Below are 21,425 nucleotides of genomic sequence, written 5' to 3'. Positions count from 1 at the left end.
TAATCATTAATTTTAAATAAGTATGTAAATAAATGAATGAAAAAGTAGAAAGGTGGTAGTTAATATAGATGGGCTACCATGCATGAACTACTATTTACCAACTTGGAAGCTAACTCTTACCAATTTAGGTGTTGCCCTGCGTATACTATTCAAACTTCAAAGTCAAAGCATAAATTTGGGTGCCTTAACCATGTGTTTCTACAGAACTGGATGCTGCTTCCTTTTTTATTCAAAAATAATGTTTGTACTATTTTTTACAGTATAAAAACATTTTTTTTATTTCTTATTAATTAATGTTAATATAAAAATAAAAATGTATAAAAAAGATATATACAACAAAAATTGTGCATATAACATTTTATTTTTACTAATTTTTATATTAGTAATTTAGCGTGTTTGATGTGACTATCAACCCTTCTTTTTCTCGGTGAGTAAAAATATAGTAAAAATTTGTTATGCATCTATATGTTCATTCGAAATCGATATTTAAAAATTATAAAATATAATTTAATCAAATATATTAAATTATTTAATAATTTTACATTATTAATTTTAGAGATAATTTTGTTTAAATTTTTTTTAGAAACATATTTTAGGAGTGGATCATCTCTAGTAAAAAAAATTGGATCGTCCAGTATAAGATTTCATCTTTTATTATTTTCTCTCGTATTTAATTTTATCCCATTTATAAAATTAAAAGTAAAAAATTACACTTTATTTTTTTAAGTATTAAAAAAAATAGAAAAGATCCATTTTCACACACCTTCAGGGTTGCGTAGTTGTGAACCAATTTATTAGTAATATATATTGGGTTTAGTTAATATATACTTTAAGAGTCTATAATAAATTTATTACTAATAGAAAATTTTAAATATTTTTATTTAATAAATATAAAATAAATATATTAAAAATTTAAGATATATTTAATTTGTATTTTTATTTTTAATATTTTTGTTTTATATAAAACAATAAAAACGTTATCATATTTTTTTATAAAATCTAAAAAATAAAAAATACTCAAATAAAAACAAAAAATAAAAACGTAAATCAAACGTATTCTAAATTTTTTATACTTTTAATAATTTTTTTTATTTTATAATCTTAACATGTGCAAAATACTATATATTTATACATATTGAACATGAAAATGAGGGATATTGAAAAGTCAACGGAACTCAAACCAAGAGTAAATGGTCAAAAAAGTGTTCTTAATCAAACAATAAAGCTTTCACAATTCACTCACAATATCATGTTTTTTTTTTTTTGGTATAGCATTGACAACATCATTTTTCTTTTTCGTTGTTTGGTATATGAGTCGCAAGCTATGCTGTTGTAGTGACACAACAAGCTCGAAGCCCATTTTATGCAAAAAGTATATTGGGTTCATTGGGATGAACACATGATTTTGAAGCCCATTATATATCTCACTCATCTTTTATATTATTATGTTTTTGAATGAAAACAATTTTATAATCATTAACATTTTCCATGAAATTATGGATCAAAAAGATTTTCTGCCACTTAATTAAATTTTACAAGTTTTTTAGATAGTTTCTTATATAATAAATTTTAAAGTTAGTTATTTTTAACAATATTTAAATGTTTCTGCAATTTTTTATATTATTAAATTTATTTTTTATTGAAAATAATTAATAAAATATTGAATAAGTATACAAGAGGATTAGATATTTTGGTTTTCATTTTCATTTTCATTTTTTCTTTTCTTAATAAGCTCAACGTAATAGAGAGAGAACACTATACAGAGTGCAGAATTGCAGATATTGGAGAGAGAGAGAGAAACCGAATCTCCCAAACCCTAACCATGGACGACAGAGAAAAATCTTCCAAGAGAACCAGAGATCGTCACTCCGATCGCGACCACAAACGCCACCGTGAATCCTCCGATGAGCACCGCCACCATCACCACCACCACCGATCCGACAGGAACTCCAAGCACGATCGCAAATCCAGGGAGAGGGATGAAGATGACCGAGAAGGAACCAGAGCTTATGATAGAGACGAGAGAGAAGGCAGCAGAGGAAGGTCGAGGCCTCGCGATGACGAGAGGGAGAGAGAGGATTCGGCGGAGCCGCGACACTCTTCGCATTCGCACTCGCATAAGCGGAAAGAGAGGGAGCAGAGCCAGGAAGATAGGGATGATAAGAGGGTTAGGGTTTCCGAGGAGTCCAAGGAACTGAAAAGAGAAAGGAGAAGGTTTGGGGATAAAGCCATAAAGGAAGACGGACAAGAAGCAAAAATTGATAAAGCTGCCATTGAAGATAGGAAACAAGTTCTTGATAATGAGGTCAAGTTGAAGCACGAGGAGCTCACTGATAACAATAATAAGCAGATTGATGGAAACGGGAACGCTTCTCTGCATAATGTGAGTTCTAATTTTTCCCCGACTATTATGTTTTCAGGGTTTCATGATGGATAATATCAATTCTAAATTGTAGAGATATCTATTTTCCCGGTTTATGTTAATGCATTATGCATGGATGTTTATTCAGAATTCAGAATTTCACCCTAAATTGTAGGCCTGTGTGTTTACTTTCAGTTATTGAAGATGTGCAGTGAAGGTATTGGTAATTAGTAATAATTTAGTATACTAGAACGGTAATGCTTGTAGAATAATTTGAGATACTGTTTCAAGGTGTTGGATTACTACTGTTGGTTTACTAGAGATATGTTTTGATGCCTTTCCATGATTGCGGTTTACCTTTCTGTGGAACCTAATCTTGAAAGTACAGCAAAGTTCACGGACTCTTTGGATGCTTCTACCTGCACTTTTCGCATTTATCTTCTGAATTTCCATTCCAATACAAGATGGGGTAGAACAATAATTAGATAAGTGATAGAATTTTATTATGATTTCTCTGCCAACTTTTGAAAATTGGCTCTTTCTCTTAATTTTATATGATGTTTAGTATTTTGTATTTTATCATTTTTAAAATTTGTTGAGTGTATGTATACTCTTTTTTGAAGATTTACACATTTACTGGTGTTTTATCATTGCACTTTCAGGGTTCTGCCTTGGGATCACCTGCTGTGGCACCGACGAGTGCTCCTGAGGCATCTTGGGGCCCTACTTCTTTTCCTACTAAGGTATCTTCAAATTCTACCACAAATGAAAATAAGGGAGTTAGTATTACCAGGTCTCATGAGGTTACTGGAAAATCTAGTACAGATGGGTCATCTTCAACTGCTGGGAAAAGTGGAAGCCTGTCTATTGATGCCTTAGCTAAGGCTAAGAAAGCTTTACAAATGCAGAAAGAGTTGGCCGAGAAGCTGAAGAAGATTCCTCAGGTGAGTTGAGCTATTTCTGTCTGTTAGATATTTATATACGATGAATAGCTGCTGATGCTGGTTTACTTTTTTTATTATTATTTTAAATTCTGGTTTACTTTGCCAATTATCTTATCAATTATACATGTTCATCTGGAGCACTTCTTGTTTGCACAGTTGAACAAGAGTTCTACACAGAACTCACACGGAAGCACAAAACCTGATGAATCTGCCATTCCCTCTGTTAGTGCCGGAGTGGCATCAAAACCTTCTATCTCATCACCATCTGGACCTGCAGTAAATGTACCAGTTCTTTCTTCGGGAGCTAGTGGCTCGACTGCCGCTGGTATTCCAACTCCAACTCCAGCCAACTATGAAGCTGTCAGGCGTGCTCAGGAGCTTGCTGCTAGAATGGGATTTAGGCAAGACCCACAGTTTGCTCCTCTTATAAACATGTTTCCAGGTCAAGTGGTAGCAGATATTGCCGTTCCACAGAAACCCACCAAAGCCCCTGTTCTTCGTCTTGATGCTCAGGGAAGGGAAATTGATGAACATGGAAATGTTGTTAATGTGACTAAGCCAAGTAACCTTAGCACATTAAAGGTGTGTAATGTTCTTAATTTTTTCTTTTTTTTTTTTTACCATTTATCTGCATCTATTTGGGATTGGCATCTTAGTTACTGTCTGTTTCTGAACATTGTAGGTCAACATTAACAAACAGAAGAAAGATTCATTTGAAATACTAAAGCCTGTTTTAGATGTCGATCCTGATAGTAATCCCCATTTTGATCCAAGTATGGGTATAAATAAAAACAAGTTCTTGAGGGTCAAGAGACAATTTCAGTTTGTGGAGGAAGGAAAATGGTCAAAAGATGCTGAAATAATAAAATTAAAGGTACTTTTTCATCTTTCTGTTGTCCCCGCAAGGCTCATTATTTATTTGCCCTTATACTTTATTCTTTACATTCGTATTATATATCCTTTGCTGTTATTGTTTGACTCCTGCAGAGCAAATTTGGGGAAGCTCAAGCAAAAGAGCAAAAGGCCAAGCTAGCACAATTGGCAAAGGCAAAGGCTGCTCCTGATATAAACCCGAACTTAATAGAAATAACAGAGAGGGTTGTAATTAAAGAGAAACCCAGGGAACAAATTCCAGAAATTGAGTGGTGGTAAGTATCTGCTTACCTGTACTAGTTGGTTTGTTAAGAGCATCATGGTTGTGCCCTGGTGGAAGTTTAAGGTTTGTGTGAAAGGTGAATGCATAAATTTAAGTAATTAATTGTTTTAGGCAATATACATGAAGTTATGTTCTTCCCTTTCTATCGTTTTTAGAAATAACTATATTTTGATGCTAGGAAAGTCATGTTTCGTTGTTCTTTTTACTTTTTGCTTACTTCTCGTCCCATCTAGTATCATCATTCTCTTCATTGTAATGATATTCTTCTTTATCCCCAAAAACGAAAGTGCTGATGCTAGATTATAACATACTCGAATAGCCAGGTTGATTGGTAACAAAATGCTAGTATTATCCTTGTGCAAAGTTGGTATAACATCTTTGTCCTGTAACTTAGACTTTACTATGAATTGTCTGATTTTTGAATATCTGCTGTTGAATATAATGTGGCCCTGTCATCTGTTCTATTGAAACATGCTTAAATGCCGATGAAAGTTATAGTTCTTTTCCTTAACTGTTTGAATTTTTCAGGGATGTACCTCTTCTGCAATCTGGAAATTATGGTGACACTGCTGATGGAACCATAGGAGAAGACAAACTGAAAATGGAGAAAATCACTTTTTATGTGGAGCATCCTCGTCCTATTGAACCACCTGCTGAGCCTGCACCTCCACCACCTCAACCCCTCAAACTAACCAAGAAGGAACAGAAGAAACTCAGGACACAGCGGCGATTGGCCAAGGAGAAAGAGAGGCAGGAGATGATAAGACAAGGTGTAATAGAACCTCCAAAATCAAAGGTCAAGATTAGCAATTTGATGAAAGTACTTGGCTCTGAAGCAACACAAGATCCTACTCGGCTTGAAAAGGAAATACGAAGTGCAGCTGCTGAACGTGAGCAGGCTCATATAGATAGGAATATTGCACGCAAGCTTACTCCTGCTGAGCTGCGGGAGAAGAAGGAGAGGAAGCTGTTTGATGACCCTAGTACAGTGGAAACACTGGTCTCACTTTACAAGATTAATGACCTATCACATCCAAAGGCCCGCTTTAGAGTTGATGTGAATGCTCAGGAGAATCGTTTGAGTGGATGTGCTGTGATTAGCGATGGTATTACGGTAGTTGTGGTTGAAGGTGGAAGCAAGTCGATCAAGAGGTATGGGAAACTTATGCTGAGGCGTATAAATTGGAGCGAATTTTCAAAAGAGACGGAGGAAAATGAAGATTCGGATGACGATAAACCGGTGAATAAGTGTTCTCTAGTATGGCAAGGAAGTGTCGCCAAACCGAGCTTCAACAGGTTCACTGTCCATGACTGCATCACCGAAGCAGCTGCTCGCAAAGTTTTTGTGGATGCTGGTGTTCCCCATTATTGGGACCTAGCTGTCAACTATGTAGAAGATGAAGCTGTTTGAATTGTGTCTGGTGTTTTTGTTTTCATTTTTATTTCAATATGATTAACCTGCCTTCATTACTTTGACTGAAGTCTCTTGTTGAGTGATCAGTTTCACAATATGCAGTAAACAGTGTTTCAGACAAATAAGAACTATGGTGACTGCTAGTGCTCACTTATTTCCATTGGCCAGTGCCGTCAACAGTTATTTGATGATGATTGTGTGAGATGGAACATTATGTTTCGAATTTTGTGGCCTTGGGAGTACAATGAGATGGAGATGTTTCTTGCTGTACTAAATATTTTGTTGATATTCCCTTCTGCCTTCTCGCGTAACCATGTAAATTCTCTTGTATCCTGCCTTCTTTATGTTACGGTGTAGCGCATGTTAAATGTGAAAACCGAATGCGTATATATTTTTGAGGTCATAATATGAATAATAATCCTCTCTATTTTTATAAGAATGATTAAGGTTTTCTTTTTTACGTAAAACTAGATTTTACCTTAGTAGTTTACAATTTGACGAATACGCTATATTTCTTTTTAAGTGCTTAGTTAGAGTCTTTAAGAATGTTACACAGTGCAAGTTTTTGACACTTGGGAAATAGGAACGATATACATTACTGTCATATTGAAGTAAGTTTGATCAATCAATTGAAACTAACTTTTGTCTTTTCTCTTCCTTAATTTCTCCTTCCCACAAAGAGGGAAATCCTTTTAATTTGGTGATGACTGAAAATTTTAGAGCAAAAGCGTTGAAATGCAGTAAAGGCATGCCATACCTCTTTAAGTTTACTTTCAGCCACCAAAACAGAAACGATTGGAACCAAAGAATGATAAGCATTATTCATTATGATGACATGGATCATAATCCATTGCTTTTCTTAACATTTGGTTCCTCCTGACTTGAAGGCCAAGCACAATTAATGGCTTACTATCAAAATCAGCAAGGAATTTTTATCAAAGTCAAACATTTTTTTTTTACCAAAATACAGCTATTTAATTAATTAATAACATTATAAATAAACGCTTTCTTGATCCCTAACATTTGTATCTGCATTTTTTACTATAATCAAATCAAATATATATGATTTGTCTTGAGTTTGCACAGTTGACCCGTAGAATATGGATAATTGTACATACATAAACCTGAAATTTTGTGTAGTTGGTTGAACCTTCTTTTCTATATAAAGCATAACATTGTTATCATTATTCCATGTCCATGTAATTAACCATATCAATTACATATATAGTACATATAATCTTAAAGCACTGAATTGTGTTGTGTCTCAATGGCATTTAACAAGTGTTGGTTGATTTTGGCAATAACATTATGTGTTATTGGGATTGGTTCAGGTGATGATGATCATGAGTTGTTAAGTGACAATTTCTATCACAAAACGTGTCCGAAAGCTGTTGAAACCATTAGGAAGGCAGTGATTGATGCTGTTTCCCAAGAGCCTCGCATGGGTGCTTCCTTGCTTCGCCTCCATTTCCATGATTGTTTTGTCCAAGCAAGTCTCATTTCATGCATTATTATATATCCTATCCCTTATATATATAGTAGACTATAGTAGTAATGTATACTATATAGTTTCCTATACATGCATGCAATAGCAACTCCAATTATTATACAACAAAGTATAGAAGCCAATTTTTTTTTTATAGCCAACTCTAACTAATTTTTTTTCATTATTTTAAAATATTTTTTTATTAATTTTTTTCCACTCATATTAATCAAAATTTGACTTGAATTTCAAACACATATATTACTTATTTACTTGTCTTTTTCGTGATTTTCAACAAAATTATCATTGACTCTTGATATTCTATTTTACTTTTAGATTTTTTTAGCAGAAATTTATATGTTCTTTTGGTATGTAATTTTGGGTATTCACGGGGACAAAGCTAAGTTAAATTTTAGGGAGGGACCAAAAAATAATTTTATGATAAGTAAAAATTTTTAAAAATAAATTTATAAAAAAATAAATTATTTAGAATGAAAGTAATATGATTAAATGTAATTTATATAGATGTAATTAAAAAATAATTGAATAACTATGTACCAAAAAAATTGATATTATTAAAGGATAAAATTAAAATTTATTTCGTCCTATTTAAGTTCTTAATATTTTAAAATTGTCTCGATTTTGTCCTACTATCAATTCTGTTAACAGATCTTAACGGCACGACAACATTGAGTCAATTTAAATATTAGGAATAACTTTAAAATTTATCTAAAATGTTGGAGACAAAAACGATATTTTATTCTAAATAAAATTTAAAGTTTAGGGGACTATTGTCCTCCTTTTGTTGCATGAGGCTCTGCCCCTGAATATTCGTTTCAATGTTAACGTGAGTTAAAAATGAAATTTCAAAAAAAATTTGCTTGATTGATAAATTAAATAGTTAGTTACCTAATTAGATTCCTAGAATAATATCCTTCAACACTTGGAAAAAAGTTTGTATTAATATAAACAATGAAGGGTGATTTTTATAATACAATAATACAGGGATGTGATGCATCGGTATTGCTAGATGACACCCCAAACTTCATAGGTGAGAAGAATTCAGGTCCCAACAAGAACTCATTGAGGGGTTTTGAGGTCATTGACAGCATCAAATCCCAATTGGAGTCCATGTGTCCTTCTGTTGTTTCTTGTGCTGACATCTTAGCTCTTGCTGCCAGAGATGCTGTTTTTGCTGTAAGTAACATAATAATAATACAATTAACCAATATCTAACTAATCAAAATTTGTGTAATTAATTCATAAGATAAAATGTACATATATATGTATCAGCTAAAAGGACCAAGATGGGAGGTTAAATTGGGGAGAAGAGACTCAACCACTGCAAGTTTAAGTGAGTCTAATTCAGACTTACCTGCTCCCTTCTTCAATCTCAGTTCCCTTATCACTGCTTTCCAAAAGAAAAATTTCACCATCCAAGAAATGGTTACTTTATCAGGTAATAATTATATTAATTCAACATATAAATTCATGATAAAAGTTTGAATTTTACTTTAGAGAGTAAAGTATGATCTTCTATCCTTGATTAGTTTCTCTTTCATATTTATTCTTGGTCCCACCTATATGAAATAAATAGTGAGAGATCACACTTTATTCTCTAAAGTAAAATTCAAACTTTAGAGAATCCAAATCCTAGAAAAAGTATAGGGAGCCAATGGAGGTTTAGAGAGTATTAGAGATATATCCATTAGTGTTATCTTTTTCTATCAGCTGAAATTTTTGGGATGAGTGGTATCATGATATGGTATTAGAGCTCTAGATTCGAAAGGTCAAGAGATCGATTTTTGGTGAACCTCAAAATCTTTTAAAGATATTTAGCAAAAAAATCGATAAATTACACTTTCAATCGATCTAAATTAATATTTTTTTTATAAAAAAAAATTACAATATCCCTGTTATAAAGAATGACTAAAATATTCTTATATATATATATATATATAAGAATATTTAATATAAATTGAGAACTCTAAATTTTAATTATTTTCTTTTCTCTCTGTCGTTATAGCCTATAGGGTTAGAATTTAGAATTTTTAAAATTAAAAAATATATATATAATAAGAATATTTTAGTCATTTTCTATAATAAAGTTATTGTAGTCATTTTCTATGAAAAAGAATATTGACTTAGATTAATTTAAGGTTTGGTTTACCGATTTTTCAGCCAAATTAATTTGTCTCATTTAATTTTGACAAAAATAATATAATTTAATCGATTATATGTATTAAATTTTAATTAATAAAAAAAACATCTTTAAAAAAAGATGTTTTAAGTATTTTTATTGGAGTGGCCTCCATTTTAGATAATATGAGTGATGTTCATTTTATAACTTAATAAACCATTGTACACATTGCACGTAGGTGAAATACTAGAAAAATACTTTTTAAATTAGGTAAATATTATAGTATCAAAAAAAGTGTCTATTTATTAAAAAAATAAAAATTAATATTTAATATAAAATATATATTATTTTTAAAAAATTAAAATTTACTACAAAATATAAATTAAATAAAATTTAAATAATAATTTATAAACACCATAAAATTGACTGTTTGATATTTTTACATCCTAGAAGAAGAAAAAAAAATCTCATACCAGCATAAATGACCCCAAGTTTGGTGACATGTAATACATCCAAATCAACATATAAATTAATCATAAAAATTTTAGATATGAATCTAAATTTGGTAGGAGAATAAAGTATTATTTTAGTTTTTAATATTTAAAATAATATTAATTTAATACTTAACCTTTTAAACAAGTTTAATGCTATTCAATTATTAAATACTTAAATTTAATATTTATAGTTAATAGAATGAATAACATAAATATTAATAATATTATTAGTTAAGGTATTAAAAAAATATAACTGAAATTTTTTTATAATATTTTTTAATTTTTTTAGTATAAAATTTTAAAGCTTAACAATCAATCATCAACGTTTTAAAATTAAAAAAAAAATTATATTAGTAATCATTAGTAAATCAATTTTATTTATATACCAAAATCGAATTATATTAGCATTTTAATATACAAATTATTAGTGTCAAATTTAACAGTGGAATAATATCATACCTATTTAGTGCATTATTACATCCAAATGAATCCCATTTGTGGCATGCAAATGTTAACTGTTCAGGAGGCCACACAATAGGACGAGTGAGGTGCAGATTCTTCAGAGACAGGATTTACAATGAGAGCAACATAGATCCAAGCTTTGCAGAAGCAATGAAAGCATTGTGTCCCTCTGCAAAAGGTGATGGAGATGACAACCTCTCTCCCTTTGATTCAACCACTCCAGACACTTTTGACAATGCTTTCTATCAGAATCTTGTGAATCAAAGGGGTCTTGTGCACTCTGATCAGCAGCTCTATGCTAATGGAGCAGGCATCACTGACTCTCAGGTCTTTATGTATAGCAGAAACTTTGGTCGTTTCAAGAAGGATTTTGCAGATGCCATGGTTAAGATGAGCTTGCTTTCTCCTCTCACTGGCAATGATGGTCAAATCAGAACTACATGCAGATTTGTTAATAATTAGTTTATTATTACAATATCAAAATTCCACTCTTTCTTATCATCATATCATTCCTTCAGTCATGTTTCTTTTCAGTTCATCAATTCAGTTGTGGAATATAATAAATATTTACGTTAAGAGAAATGTTCTCAAGACTTAGAAAAAAATATGCTGTTAAATTTAATTATCAGCAAATATAAAAGTTAGAGTATATATCCGAATAGGTCTAAGAGAATTTTATGCCGAACGTTTTTATTTCTATAAAAAATTTATTATATTGAGGTCCTGAATTTTACAAAAGTAAAACATATAAATATCTACTTTAGTCAAATTCATTATTTTTATTTGGACAAATAAATTTTAAAAAATGTGACAAAAAAAATCTATATATCTTACTTTTATAATGTTTAGGATTTCAACGTAATAAAATTTTTTAAAAAACAAAAATATCTGACACAATTTTTTAAAAACCTATTTGAATATATACTATAAAAATTATTAATATAACAAAAAAAATAGAATTTGAACAAAATCAAATAATATGATACAACTTTAAGTTATAGAATTGGCTATTTATTTCACTATTTGTCTCTGAAACTTTGCCTTAGTTATATGCAGCAAAAATAAGTTGTAAATTGATCTATAGAAGTTGAACTTGCCTCGTAAAATTAAACTATTTATTGAAAAAATTCTCTATAGTTGTCTTCTGATACTTACTCAGATTCACCGTTATCCCATCTATATTGTCAATATACTCCCGTGTCATGAAGCGACAGAAACTATTAAAATATAATTAGTATCAATTAATATTATTTAGTATATTTGAATATTTATTATAGGAGATTACGTATTTATTATTAAGATTCTCTTAGTACTTATAAATACCCTTTTATATTGTATCATTACAGACAACTTGAATAGACAACTTAATTACACTCAATAATACACAAATCATTCTTCCAATTTAGTCTTTTATTTCTAACAGAAACAATCACTCATTGTTTGATCGACTGCTCTAGAATTAAAAACGTATGGTGTCAGAATTATCTTCGTGACTGTCTTCTTCCTTAGAGTCTTAACGATTTTTGGACATAGTTGACTGCATCAACGAAGATGTTTAACTTGCCATCATTTACTGGAACTGTTGAAAAGCTTGCAATCAGTTAATTTTTGAAGGTTCTATTTTAATATCGTCTACTATTCTAGCAAGCTCTGTCAAATGGCTCCATGAAATCTAAAAAAATTTTAGTTTAGATTGTGACTTCCATGAGACAAACTCTTAGTTTCATTCAATTTGATTTATTATTCTTTCTTTTTTAAGATTCTTCTTCGTCTTTCAACCAGCACCGTTGAATAAATATCTTCAGTGTATTATTTTAAAAAATTCTCACTGTTTATTATGCTAACCTACCTTTTGACATTTTTATATTTTATTTTTTAATAATTAATAAAATATAACTTACTATTTTAAAAAAAAGATTTGTTTGATTAATGGAAATAAAACACTCTTAATACCTTCCCTAAAAATATAAAGAATATATATAAGCCTTTAAAGAAAAATTTGAATTCCTAAATTTTTAATTAAGGAAACAAAAATGATGAGCTACTAAGTCAGATTTTTATTTTAGTTTGAAACTTTTTCCTTAGAAATATAGAACAAGAAGGTAGCTACTAACTAACCAACCCGTGAATTTGAGAGTTTGAATAATTATTACTGATTAGAATAGTTGAGTGTTAGTTGCACATTGACTTCAAGTTTTAATAAGGAACTTCATTTTCAAGGGGGTTGGGCTGTGGAAACTTGGAAAGTCCATCTTCATCATGGGATATGCACCTTATTTCCACTCATATCTCCCTAAGTATCACATTTTAAATATTAAATAAATCACATTTAAGAATATGATGACTTGGTTAAAGAATATAATTTCAACTCATCAAAGACTTCAGAGCATAGAGTGAAGGAGAATGTAACCCCACTATACATATAGGCATGCTAAGAGAGAATATTTGATGAGTATTCCTTGCATAATAAATCTAATATTCACTTACGTGGATATTCTCAATTCTACTAACTATTTATTTTGAAGAAAAAAATTAGTCATGATTTTGCTTTTTTCATATAAAAATATTATTTATTTATTAAAATTAATTATCAAAATCAGTTATTATATATATAATTTATATTCATAGTAATATTTTGTTGGATACCTAAGATAGTTGTTAACCCAAAAAATTAACCGGCGGCGGTGGTGGTAGGTGGATTGACTGACAGGTGAGGCAAGTTGATAGGTCTATAAAGCTACACGCCTATTCCTTCCATTCACTCACTTTCAAAATGGTCCTACCCTCCTCCTTGTCCGCCGTGCAAGTCGACAATGTCAAGTTTCCGGCCACCGCCAAAGCTCCAGGCTCCGACAAGAGCTTCTTCCTTGGCGGAGCAGGAGTCAGGGGCCTCCAAATCGACGACAAATTCGTCAAGTTCACCGCCATTGCTGTTTACCTCCAGGATAACGCCGTTCCCTCACTCGCCGTCAAATGGAACGGTAAGACCCCGAGCCAGTTAACGGAATCCGTCGACTTCTTCAGAGACATCGTTACAGGTAACCGTTACTCTCTGCATCCAGGCACCTATGGCTGTGAAAACTTTAACAGCACTGATCTGAATTTTTATGGTGTAGGTCCGTTTGAGAAATTTATGCAGGTAACCATGATCTTGCCTTTGACGGGTCAACAATACTCCCAGAAAGTCTCTGAAAATTGCGTCGCTATTTGGAAGCATCTTGGAATTTACACTGACCAAGAAGCCAATGCCATTGACAAGTTTCTTTCCGTTTTCAAAGATCAGAATTTCCCTCCAGATTCCTCTATCCTTTTCACACTATTACCCAACGGATCTCTAGTGGTTAGTAATGCCACCATAAAAGATGATTACTAAAATTAACCACCAAATTAGTATTATTAATTTAATTTTGATGCATAATATTAAACAGATTCATGCGAGTTAGTGCTTTTTTCTGATATAATAATTGTCTAGAATAATCCATGATTATCGTAGCAGAATAATCAAACTTTTTTATAGCTGCATAATCAAGCTTTTTTTTTATGAAAATCAAATATTTATATGATGGATGATTTGTGATCGATTTTTTTTTTTTGTACACATGACATTGTGTACTCAATTGTGATAATATTTTGTTTGTTTTGACTGCAAACAGATTGGTTTTTCTAAAGATGGATCTATTCCAGAAGCCGGAAGTGCAGTGATTGAGAATAAACTACTCTCAGAAGCTGTGCTTGAATCAATGATTGGAAAGCATGGTGTTTCCCCTGCTGCAAAACAGAGTTTGGCCACCAGATTATATGAGTTATTCAAACAGAGTGGTCATGATAATACTGCTGATAAAAAATTGCATGATTCTGATACTGATAATGGATTACATCACACGAAAAGTGGAAATTCGGTTCCCGAAGATGTAGCAGAAAAATTACCTTAGGAGCACATTCAATCTATCACTCACCAGCTTCTAGTGTATTAATAAAATGAATGGTGAAAATGTAGAATTTCTTTGTTTTGTTACTATGATATGTGAACAAATATAGCACAGATGGGTAAGGATCTGTGTGAATATAATGCAGAGTTCAGGTTATTATGATGGTTTTCTTTCTGCATATATTGAATGAGACACCAAAAGAAAAAAAAATGGTGGAAATTAGGGAACATAAGAAGCTTGATGCTCTGGATACAACATCTGTTACAGCATATTATGATACAAGTAGCCAAGTACAAGGATAATCACAAAAGAAACTAGCATTAATTTTTACAATTGGATGTAATCTTTCTTCAACTGAAGTTAGAACTCAATGCAGGGGTTGGCCACATTCAGAATCTGAAAAAAAGCCTTGTAGTCAAACTATCTTTTAAAGCAAGGGTAACAGGAATCTCCCTAAATCATGGTCTCCAATACTGCCTTATTTTCATTAGATGCATGCTGTTCTTCTGGTTGTTTAACTTGATAATTATGAGGAAATTAAAGAACTGGTTAATTTATGCTTGCGAGATTCTTGTGGACAACTAACCCTTTTAATTTGGGTGTGATTAAATTTCTCCATGCTGAGGCCATAGGTTGGACACTTTGTCAGATTTAATAATAATCTTCTTAATATATTACTAAACATGAACTTGATGCCATGGATGTACCTCATATATACATAGAATTCAAACACTTTTATATATTAACACGCATCAGATTCTCTCAATGTAGTATTTACAAGCCTACTACTCTTATTAGCATATTCTCTTATTAAGACACATCAGACTAACCCTGTGTTTAGTTTTCGTGTATGCACAAACCAAACTAAACCAAGCCAAGGTTAAAAGCTTTTGTCCAAATTTGTAATTCTTTTACAGAATAACTTAATCTGTTGGACTTTAAATCCATATTTAATTATTCATTCAAATAAGGTGGCGGATCGATTATCATCATCACCACCACTTCATAGTTGGTAGACAAAGGTTTGGGTGCCCAATAACAACTGCAATTTTATAATTTAATGGATCTAATTCAACTCCAAGAACAAACTTAGTGCAAGAATTGTCTTATGAGCTATCAAATAAATAGGCTTTATTATTTTATCATAACTATGTATATTAAAGTATTAATATTAAAATTAGTATTTCTCTATCTTCTTTTAGTCAAAAATTTGTTTTTTATGTTAAATATCATATGGGTTAAATATTTTGTAATTTTTAAGTATTGCTTTATCATTGTCTTTCATGTCAATATTTATGTTCTTGGATGAAATTACTTAGTGTAACTAATGAAATTAGTAGTCTAAGAAACATATATTTGGAGCTCTAGTAGGAACATCTGCTTTGTTTCACTCATTTAATTGATGTGGCAATTTGGCATAAAGGAAAGAAAAGCAGACAAGCACAGAGATAATTGAGACAAGAAAAGTGGCATTATTTATGACAAAGTAGATAGCAATGTCTAGTTGGAACCCCTTTTTCATTGAAGGTTGTTGATGAGAACTTCAACTTCTTAGAACTCAATGGAGGGATTGGCCTCATTCAGAATCTGAGAAAGTCTTGTAGCCAAACTCTCTTTAAAAGCAGGGGAAACAGGAATCTCCCCAATCATTGTCTCCAACACTGCCTCTGAAAGTGCCTTGTTTTCAATAAATGCATTCCTATGTTCTGGTATTGTGTCATCCTTGGAGAATTTCAGCTGTTATTAATTAACCAAACATGTTAAATTAAATTAAATTAAATTATATTACTATTGGTTAATTAAAATTAATTAATTAATTAAGTATAGTATATATACTGACCCCTAATGTTCCATTGGGGAATTGTTCATAGAAGACAGTAGAGCCTGGTGGGAAGTTTTGATCCTTGAAGGCTTGTCTGAATTCATGAATAGCTTTTTCTTCTGCATCACCGAATGTTCCTACGGATTTCATGTATGCCACACAATTTTCTGAAACCTTCCTTACATATTCAGGACCATCTAATGTTTTAAGCTTTGACCCTCTAATCAGTTTCTCAAAGGGACCTAATTAATTATATCACACCGGTCAGATCAATTAACTCACTCAATTATTCAATTGGTCTAAGAACAAATTAAAATTTATATAATAGAATCCGATAATATCAAAAATACTATTTACATATTAAAATTAGTCAATATATATATATATATATATAAGTAATTTAATTTATTTTTAGTATGTATTTTATATTTTATATTTTTGATTAATTTAATAGCATATAACATGGTTGCAATAATATATATTGATTATTGAATGAAGTTTATTAGTATACATATTTTGTCTATGTCGATGTAGTAGTAGGTAGGTGAGTTGGTATTATATATCATATCATCATGCTCATTTTTATGCATATATATAAGGGAGATATTTAAATAAAGATATTAAAAGTATTTTTTATAAAAATATTTATATAAAAATATAATTTATTTATTTGATTATATTTTAAATAAAAATAATATTTTTATAATATATTAAAATTTAACTCTACAATTTATTATTTAAAAATTAAAAAAATATATGAAGATAATTACAAAATTCATTAAAATACCCACCTACATATAATATTTCCAGTCAAAAAAGAATGTGAGATGTCCGATACGATATATTATTGACGTGCTACGCGTCAAAAGAAGCAATTTAATGAAAATTAAACTTCAATAATTGAGTTCATAGTAAAAGAAGAGAATATAAAAAGAGGGACCACACTACAAGTACCCTCCCAAAGTTCCAATTAAACTAGACAGCGGATTAATTATAAAATGAAAAATTGTTAGGTAATTAACCTTTATATATTTTTTTTTTAAAAATTAACTTAACATGTTTTAGCTAGAACATTAAAATTAATTATGGAGGATTGAGGACCTTGGATGATGTCTCTGTAGAAATGAAGAGAATCCAACAACTGAGCAGGGGTTTTGGCTTTCCACCTTGAAGCCAAATATGGAACTGCTTTGTCTTCCAAATATAACCCTAATCCCGTGAACGTGACGAATACTCCATTAATTGGTAACCCTCTCACCCCTGCAACCATTGCATGCATTATATATAGATTATTTTGAAGAACTAATTAAGTTGAATAGAGAAAGCGATCGATGGAAGAACCTGCGCCGGCAAGGAAATATGATTTGGTGGTCCCCGGAGGTGTGACCACTGGCGGGAATTCAAGGAACTCGACTTTGACTCCGGCGAGGGATGCTGCCTTCACCATAGCTCTATGAGTAGTGTTTGATGAGTGTGAAGATCAGAGAGCAAATTGGGTACTTTATATAGATCTTTAAACTTCTAAGGAATATTAAACAAACAATAACGTGACTTACGCTTCTGTCACCCTAGACTAATGGGATTACAATAAAATATTATAGATAAGAATCCCGCCAAAAAATTAATGGAGTTTCTGTATAATCTGTACAATGACTGTTTATTTGGCTCGATATGAGTTAAAAAATAAATATTTAAAATAAAATATTATTAATTTCTCAAACATAACACAATATATTTATATTATCCAAAATAACCATTTGAATACCAGAAATACTAAACATCTGATATCTTAATAAATGAACATCTCTAAATTTCATTATACACATTATACAATTATTTCATTGACTCCTTATACTTTTTCTATAGATAAATATTTGAGAGTCATCAAATTTATTATTTTATTATTATTATTTTTAGTTATTAATTTAATTTTTTTTAATTTATTAACTATGAAATATTTTAAAACATCATAAAATATTCAACTGTTAGATATAAAAGCCAGATTTCAATATGATTTTTAGTAAGATTAAAAAAAATATTTTTAAAATATTTTGATTTACTATAATTGATTTAAATTGCAATTTTTTAAACATCCAAATATTTTAAAAACATTAATAAATCTAGAAATTGATTTTTTGTTTTTATTTTTATGTAGTTCTTAATAATTATCTAAATTATATTTACAACATTTCAAATTAAATAAATAAACAGTTTGTCAGTGCAAATACAAAAATTATTTGCTGTTTATAAAATGTATATATATATATATATATATATATATATATTACTTATTTTTATTGTATATTAAACGATGTTGAGAATATTTTTGTTATTAATAAATTTAAAAAGTATTCTGTTAGTAATTTAATAATTAAAAATTAATTTTGGTAGTTTATTCAAAAAAGATTCAAATATTAATAATATTCTTAAATAGATTTGTTAGTATAATGATAATTTATTCATCTGTGCTAACGATAAATTTAGTTTATTTATTTATGGATAAATTTATCAGAATTTCAAATTTTGTAGACAAAACAATAATTTATTCTCTTTATAAATATTATATTAAATTCAACTAAAACAACACAAACCTAGCTAATAACATAAATTATTTTATTTTATTTTATTTTATTTTATTTTATTTTATATCGTGCAAGTTACCATTGATTGGATGTCTGTGGAAATGTGGAATAAACTAACAATATTAAAAGCCGTCAGAAAGGACAAAGGTTGGTCTAAACTCCAAATGGCTCCTATTCTTAATTTCTTATACACATGTAGTGAAAATTCCACCGGGTGAACCATGTTAATTAATGTTTTGAATCAAACCGAATTGGTTGAGTTGAACCAACAAGTATTTGACCATGTAGCTTAGTTGATAAGTTAAAATTATCTGTTTAAAAACTGTTCATAAACTGCCAAACAATTACTAAATTAGTATTTAAAAATTCGTATTACTAATACAATAAATCTCAACAGATATTAATGATAAATAAATTATTAAAAATTTTAAAAAAATGACAAAAAAATATATTAAATATATATTTTAAAAAATAATTTTAAAAATTAAATTTTTATTACAACTATGATTAAAAAAATAAAATCCGTTTATTTTTAAAATTTTGTAACTTTTTGTCAAATATAGTTTTTTTAATTTTTTTATTGTGAATGACTATATTTTTTAAAAAAATAAAAACAAAAATTTAAAGATTAAATTTTGTTTCGAATTTTTTTTACACCTTTTAAATATTTATTGAAATATTTCCACAAAAAATTATAATATTTATTGGTTATTTTTATTGTATTTTTAAATCATTCAAACACTGTTTTATCGATAATATTTTTTAGGGACCTTTTAGTCTGCGACTAAATCTTTCGAATATCAAATTAATAGTTAACCCACTCAGCTAATTCGGTTAAGCCAAATAAAAAATTGGCCAATTTTTGTATAAATATCTCTTGTTTATCACTCTTGTGTAAGTGTTTCTAATGAGTTGCCAAGAGTTATAGCTTAAATGGTATATTTTCTTTATTCTTACTTAGAAATTTTGAGTTCGAATCTCACTCGTAACTTTAAAAAAAATGTCTCTAATGAGTTATTTAAATTTATGATAAAAAAACATTTTTTATACATAATAAATTATCTTTATTTTTAAAATTTTAATATAATACATTTATTTTTCAAATAAGTAATTACAAATTAAGATAGATATAACCAAACTAATATTTTTTAGATTATTTTTTAGTATTTTATAATATAAAATATATAATATCACAAATATTATACAAATATAAATATTAAGATTTGACTATTTTTTTATTTAACTCTTACATTATATTTATATGAGATTATAAAATTGAAGTTGGTTTTGCACTTTTTAAATTTATATTAGTATATATTTATATCTTTGTATATTTATTTATAATTTTACATATTATTTTATTGTAATTTGATTATTCTAATTAAACTACCATTGAACTAAATTAAATTTTTAAATCGATAAATTATTAATTAAAACAGGTCATTTGACGGTTTGATTTCTAAAACCTTATGTTCATATCCTGACCCAATAATAAAGGCCCAAGTCCAAACGAAAGGCCTAGTCCAGAGAATTGAGCCTTGCTGAGCACCGACCTTCGTACTAAGAAGTCGGTCTCGACTACAATTTGCTCTAAAGAAGTCGGGACGGAGAATAGTTGGCAGATTAACATCAATTCAAATGAGTAACTGCCCCTAAAATCTCTCTAACCACTTCCACGAGCCATATCTTAACCTCCCTAAGATAATGGGACGGTTAACATCCTAAAAATATGGCACTACTCCAACGGTGGTTATTGGTTCACACTATAAATACACTGACACTCTTCAGGTATCTCTAAGCCCAATACATTCTAAACCTGCTCACACCCTTGCTAACTTAGGCATCGGAGTGTCTTTGCAGGTACCACCCCCATTCACTCACGCACACAAGTCGGAAGGAGGTTCCAGCGTGCAAACCTGCTCGAAAGTTACCATCCGCAGACGATTGGACCGGCCAAATACAGTCCAATCCATTAATCTCCGGTTACCCACCGTAACATTGGCGCCGTTGCCGGGGACCCGAGAGATCAACTACTGATGGCGGACAGATCCCACGAAGAAGGTCATGTGGAGACAGATTCTGAGCAAGAGAATCTGGACACATGCAATAACGATGCGGACTTCACCTTCCATCAAGAAATTGATAATCAACACAGGGAAGGTACCTCCGGAGTAAAAAACCCAAAGGTAAACTCCTCAGAAGGGCGCGAATCAGGAAAAGAGGGACCATCCCATGTAACTGAACTCATGGGATTAGTCCACAGTCGCCTGGAACAGTTAGAACAAGAACGGGAGCGACAAAAGAAAACCGAAAAGAGCCTAAAAGAGGAGATGGAACGACGAAAAGAGTTAGAAAGAAAACTCTTAAAGTTAGAATCCTCCCTTAAAGGTCGCAACTCCCGTGACGAAAAGGAAGAGCCGCCCTTAGGTGGGGAGGATCCTTTCAGCGAAGACATAATGAGGGCAAAAGTTCCGAGGAACTTCAAAAGCCCTGATATGGACCTCTATGACGGAACCACGGATCCAAAGCATCACTTGAGCAACTTCAAAAGTCGGATGTACCTAGCTGATGCTTCCGACGCTACGCGATGCAAAGCCTTCCCGACCATTCTATCGAAAGCAGCGATGAAGTGGTTCG

The 21,425-nt window shown here is 30.5% G+C and overlaps 4 protein-coding genes across 5 annotated transcripts; 3 read left to right on the top strand and 1 right to left on the bottom strand.

Moving 5' to 3' along the window:
* Nucleotides 1-1,724: 1,724 nt before the first annotated feature.
* Nucleotides 1,725-6,315, top strand: LOC130948678 (protein RDM16). 2 transcript variants are annotated; one of them, XM_057877519.1, is made up of 7 exons: nucleotides 2,231-2,383; nucleotides 3,025-3,105; nucleotides 3,188-3,306; nucleotides 3,463-3,888; nucleotides 3,989-4,180; nucleotides 4,294-4,454; nucleotides 4,991-6,315. In XM_057877519.1, exons 3-7 carry the CDS (start codon nucleotides 3,265-3,267, stop codon nucleotides 5,871-5,873), a joined length of 1,704 nt encoding a protein of 567 aa, XP_057733502.1. In that variant the 5' UTR covers nucleotides 2,231-2,383; nucleotides 3,025-3,105; nucleotides 3,188-3,264; the 3' UTR covers nucleotides 5,874-6,315. The 2 variants fall into 2 exon arrangements, with proteins under 2 accessions (XP_057733501.1, XP_057733502.1); XM_057877518.1 differs by having other exon boundaries at nucleotides 1,725-2,383; nucleotides 3,025-3,306.
* A 781-nt stretch (nucleotides 6,316-7,096) lies between these two features.
* Nucleotides 7,097-11,031, top strand: LOC130950746 (cationic peroxidase 1-like). Its single transcript, XM_057879314.1, has 4 exons — nucleotides 7,097-7,365; nucleotides 8,365-8,556; nucleotides 8,653-8,818; nucleotides 10,517-11,031. The coding sequence occupies exons 1-4, from the start codon at nucleotides 7,144-7,146 to the stop codon at nucleotides 10,915-10,917; spliced, it is 981 nt and encodes a 326-aa protein (XP_057735297.1). The 5' UTR covers nucleotides 7,097-7,143; the 3' UTR covers nucleotides 10,918-11,031.
* A 2,176-nt stretch (nucleotides 11,032-13,207) lies between these two features.
* LOC130950747 (chalcone--flavanone isomerase 2) lies at nucleotides 13,208-14,546 on the top strand. The gene is made up of 3 exons (XM_057879315.1): nucleotides 13,208-13,493; nucleotides 13,572-13,795; nucleotides 14,109-14,546. Exons 1-3 carry the CDS (start codon nucleotides 13,229-13,231, stop codon nucleotides 14,385-14,387), a joined length of 768 nt encoding a protein of 255 aa, XP_057735298.1. The 5' UTR covers nucleotides 13,208-13,228; the 3' UTR covers nucleotides 14,388-14,546.
* Nucleotides 14,547-15,749: 1,203 nt separating this feature from the next.
* Nucleotides 15,750-17,763, bottom strand: LOC130950748 (chalcone--flavanone isomerase 1B-1-like). The gene is made up of 4 exons (XM_057879316.1): nucleotides 17,548-17,763; nucleotides 17,308-17,466; nucleotides 16,225-16,448; nucleotides 15,750-16,121 (listed from the first exon to the last, which is right to left on the bottom strand). The coding sequence occupies exons 1-4, from the start codon at nucleotides 17,651-17,653 to the stop codon at nucleotides 15,936-15,938; spliced, it is 675 nt and encodes a 224-aa protein (XP_057735299.1). The 5' UTR covers nucleotides 17,654-17,763; the 3' UTR covers nucleotides 15,750-15,935.
* Between the last annotated feature and the right edge of the window lie 3,662 nt (nucleotides 17,764-21,425).

The sequence above is a fragment of the Arachis stenosperma genome, chromosome 9 (genome assembly GCF_014773155.1).
Source record: "Arachis stenosperma cultivar V10309 chromosome 9, arast.V10309.gnm1.PFL2, whole genome shotgun sequence".
In the NCBI taxonomy this organism is placed as follows: domain Eukaryota; kingdom Viridiplantae; phylum Streptophyta; class Magnoliopsida; order Fabales; family Fabaceae; genus Arachis; species Arachis stenosperma.
Note: the sequence above shows the minus strand (reverse complement) of the source record. Positions and strands in the feature narration are given on the sequence as shown.

Bases quoted from the DNA above. Each gene is read 5' to 3' on its own strand.
- LOC130948678 (XM_057877518.1), top strand. From the start codon at position 1,823: ATGGACGACAGAGAAAAATCTTCCAAGAGAACCAGAGATCGTCACTCC. The intron at 3,307-3,462 runs GTGAGTTGAGCT...TTGTTTGCACAG, and splicing joins AGCTGAAGAAGATTCCTCAG to TTGAACAAGAGTTCTACACA. The intron at 4,181-4,293 runs GTACTTTTTCAT...TGACTCCTGCAG, and splicing joins CTGAAATAATAAAATTAAAG to AGCAAATTTGGGGAAGCTCA.
- LOC130950746 (XM_057879314.1), top strand. From the start codon at position 7,144: ATGGCATTTAACAAGTGTTGGTTGATTTTGGCAATAACATTATGTGTT. The intron at 7,366-8,364 runs GCAAGTCTCATT...ACAATAATACAG, and splicing joins TCCATGATTGTTTTGTCCAA to GGATGTGATGCATCGGTATT. The intron at 8,819-10,516 runs GTAATAATTATA...TTAACTGTTCAG, and splicing joins AGAAATGGTTACTTTATCAG to GAGGCCACACAATAGGACGA.
- LOC130950747 (XM_057879315.1), top strand. From the start codon at position 13,229: ATGGTCCTACCCTCCTCCTTGTCCGCCGTGCAAGTCGACAATGTCAAG. The intron at 13,494-13,571 runs GTAACCGTTACT...TTTATGGTGTAG, and splicing joins CTTCAGAGACATCGTTACAG to GTCCGTTTGAGAAATTTATG. The intron at 13,796-14,108 runs GTTAGTAATGCC...GACTGCAAACAG, and splicing joins TACCCAACGGATCTCTAGTG to ATTGGTTTTTCTAAAGATGG.
- LOC130950748 (XM_057879316.1), bottom strand. From the start codon at position 17,653: ATGGTGAAGGCAGCATCCCTCGCCGGAGTCAAAGTCGAGTTCCTTGAA. The intron at 17,467-17,547 runs GTTCTTCCATCG...CAATGGTTGCAG, and splicing joins ATATTTCCTTGCCGGCGCAG to GGGTGAGAGGGTTACCAATT. The intron at 16,122-16,224 runs GTCAGTATATAT...AATTAATAACAG, and splicing joins TCCCCAATGGAACATTAGGG to CTGAAATTCTCCAAGGATGA.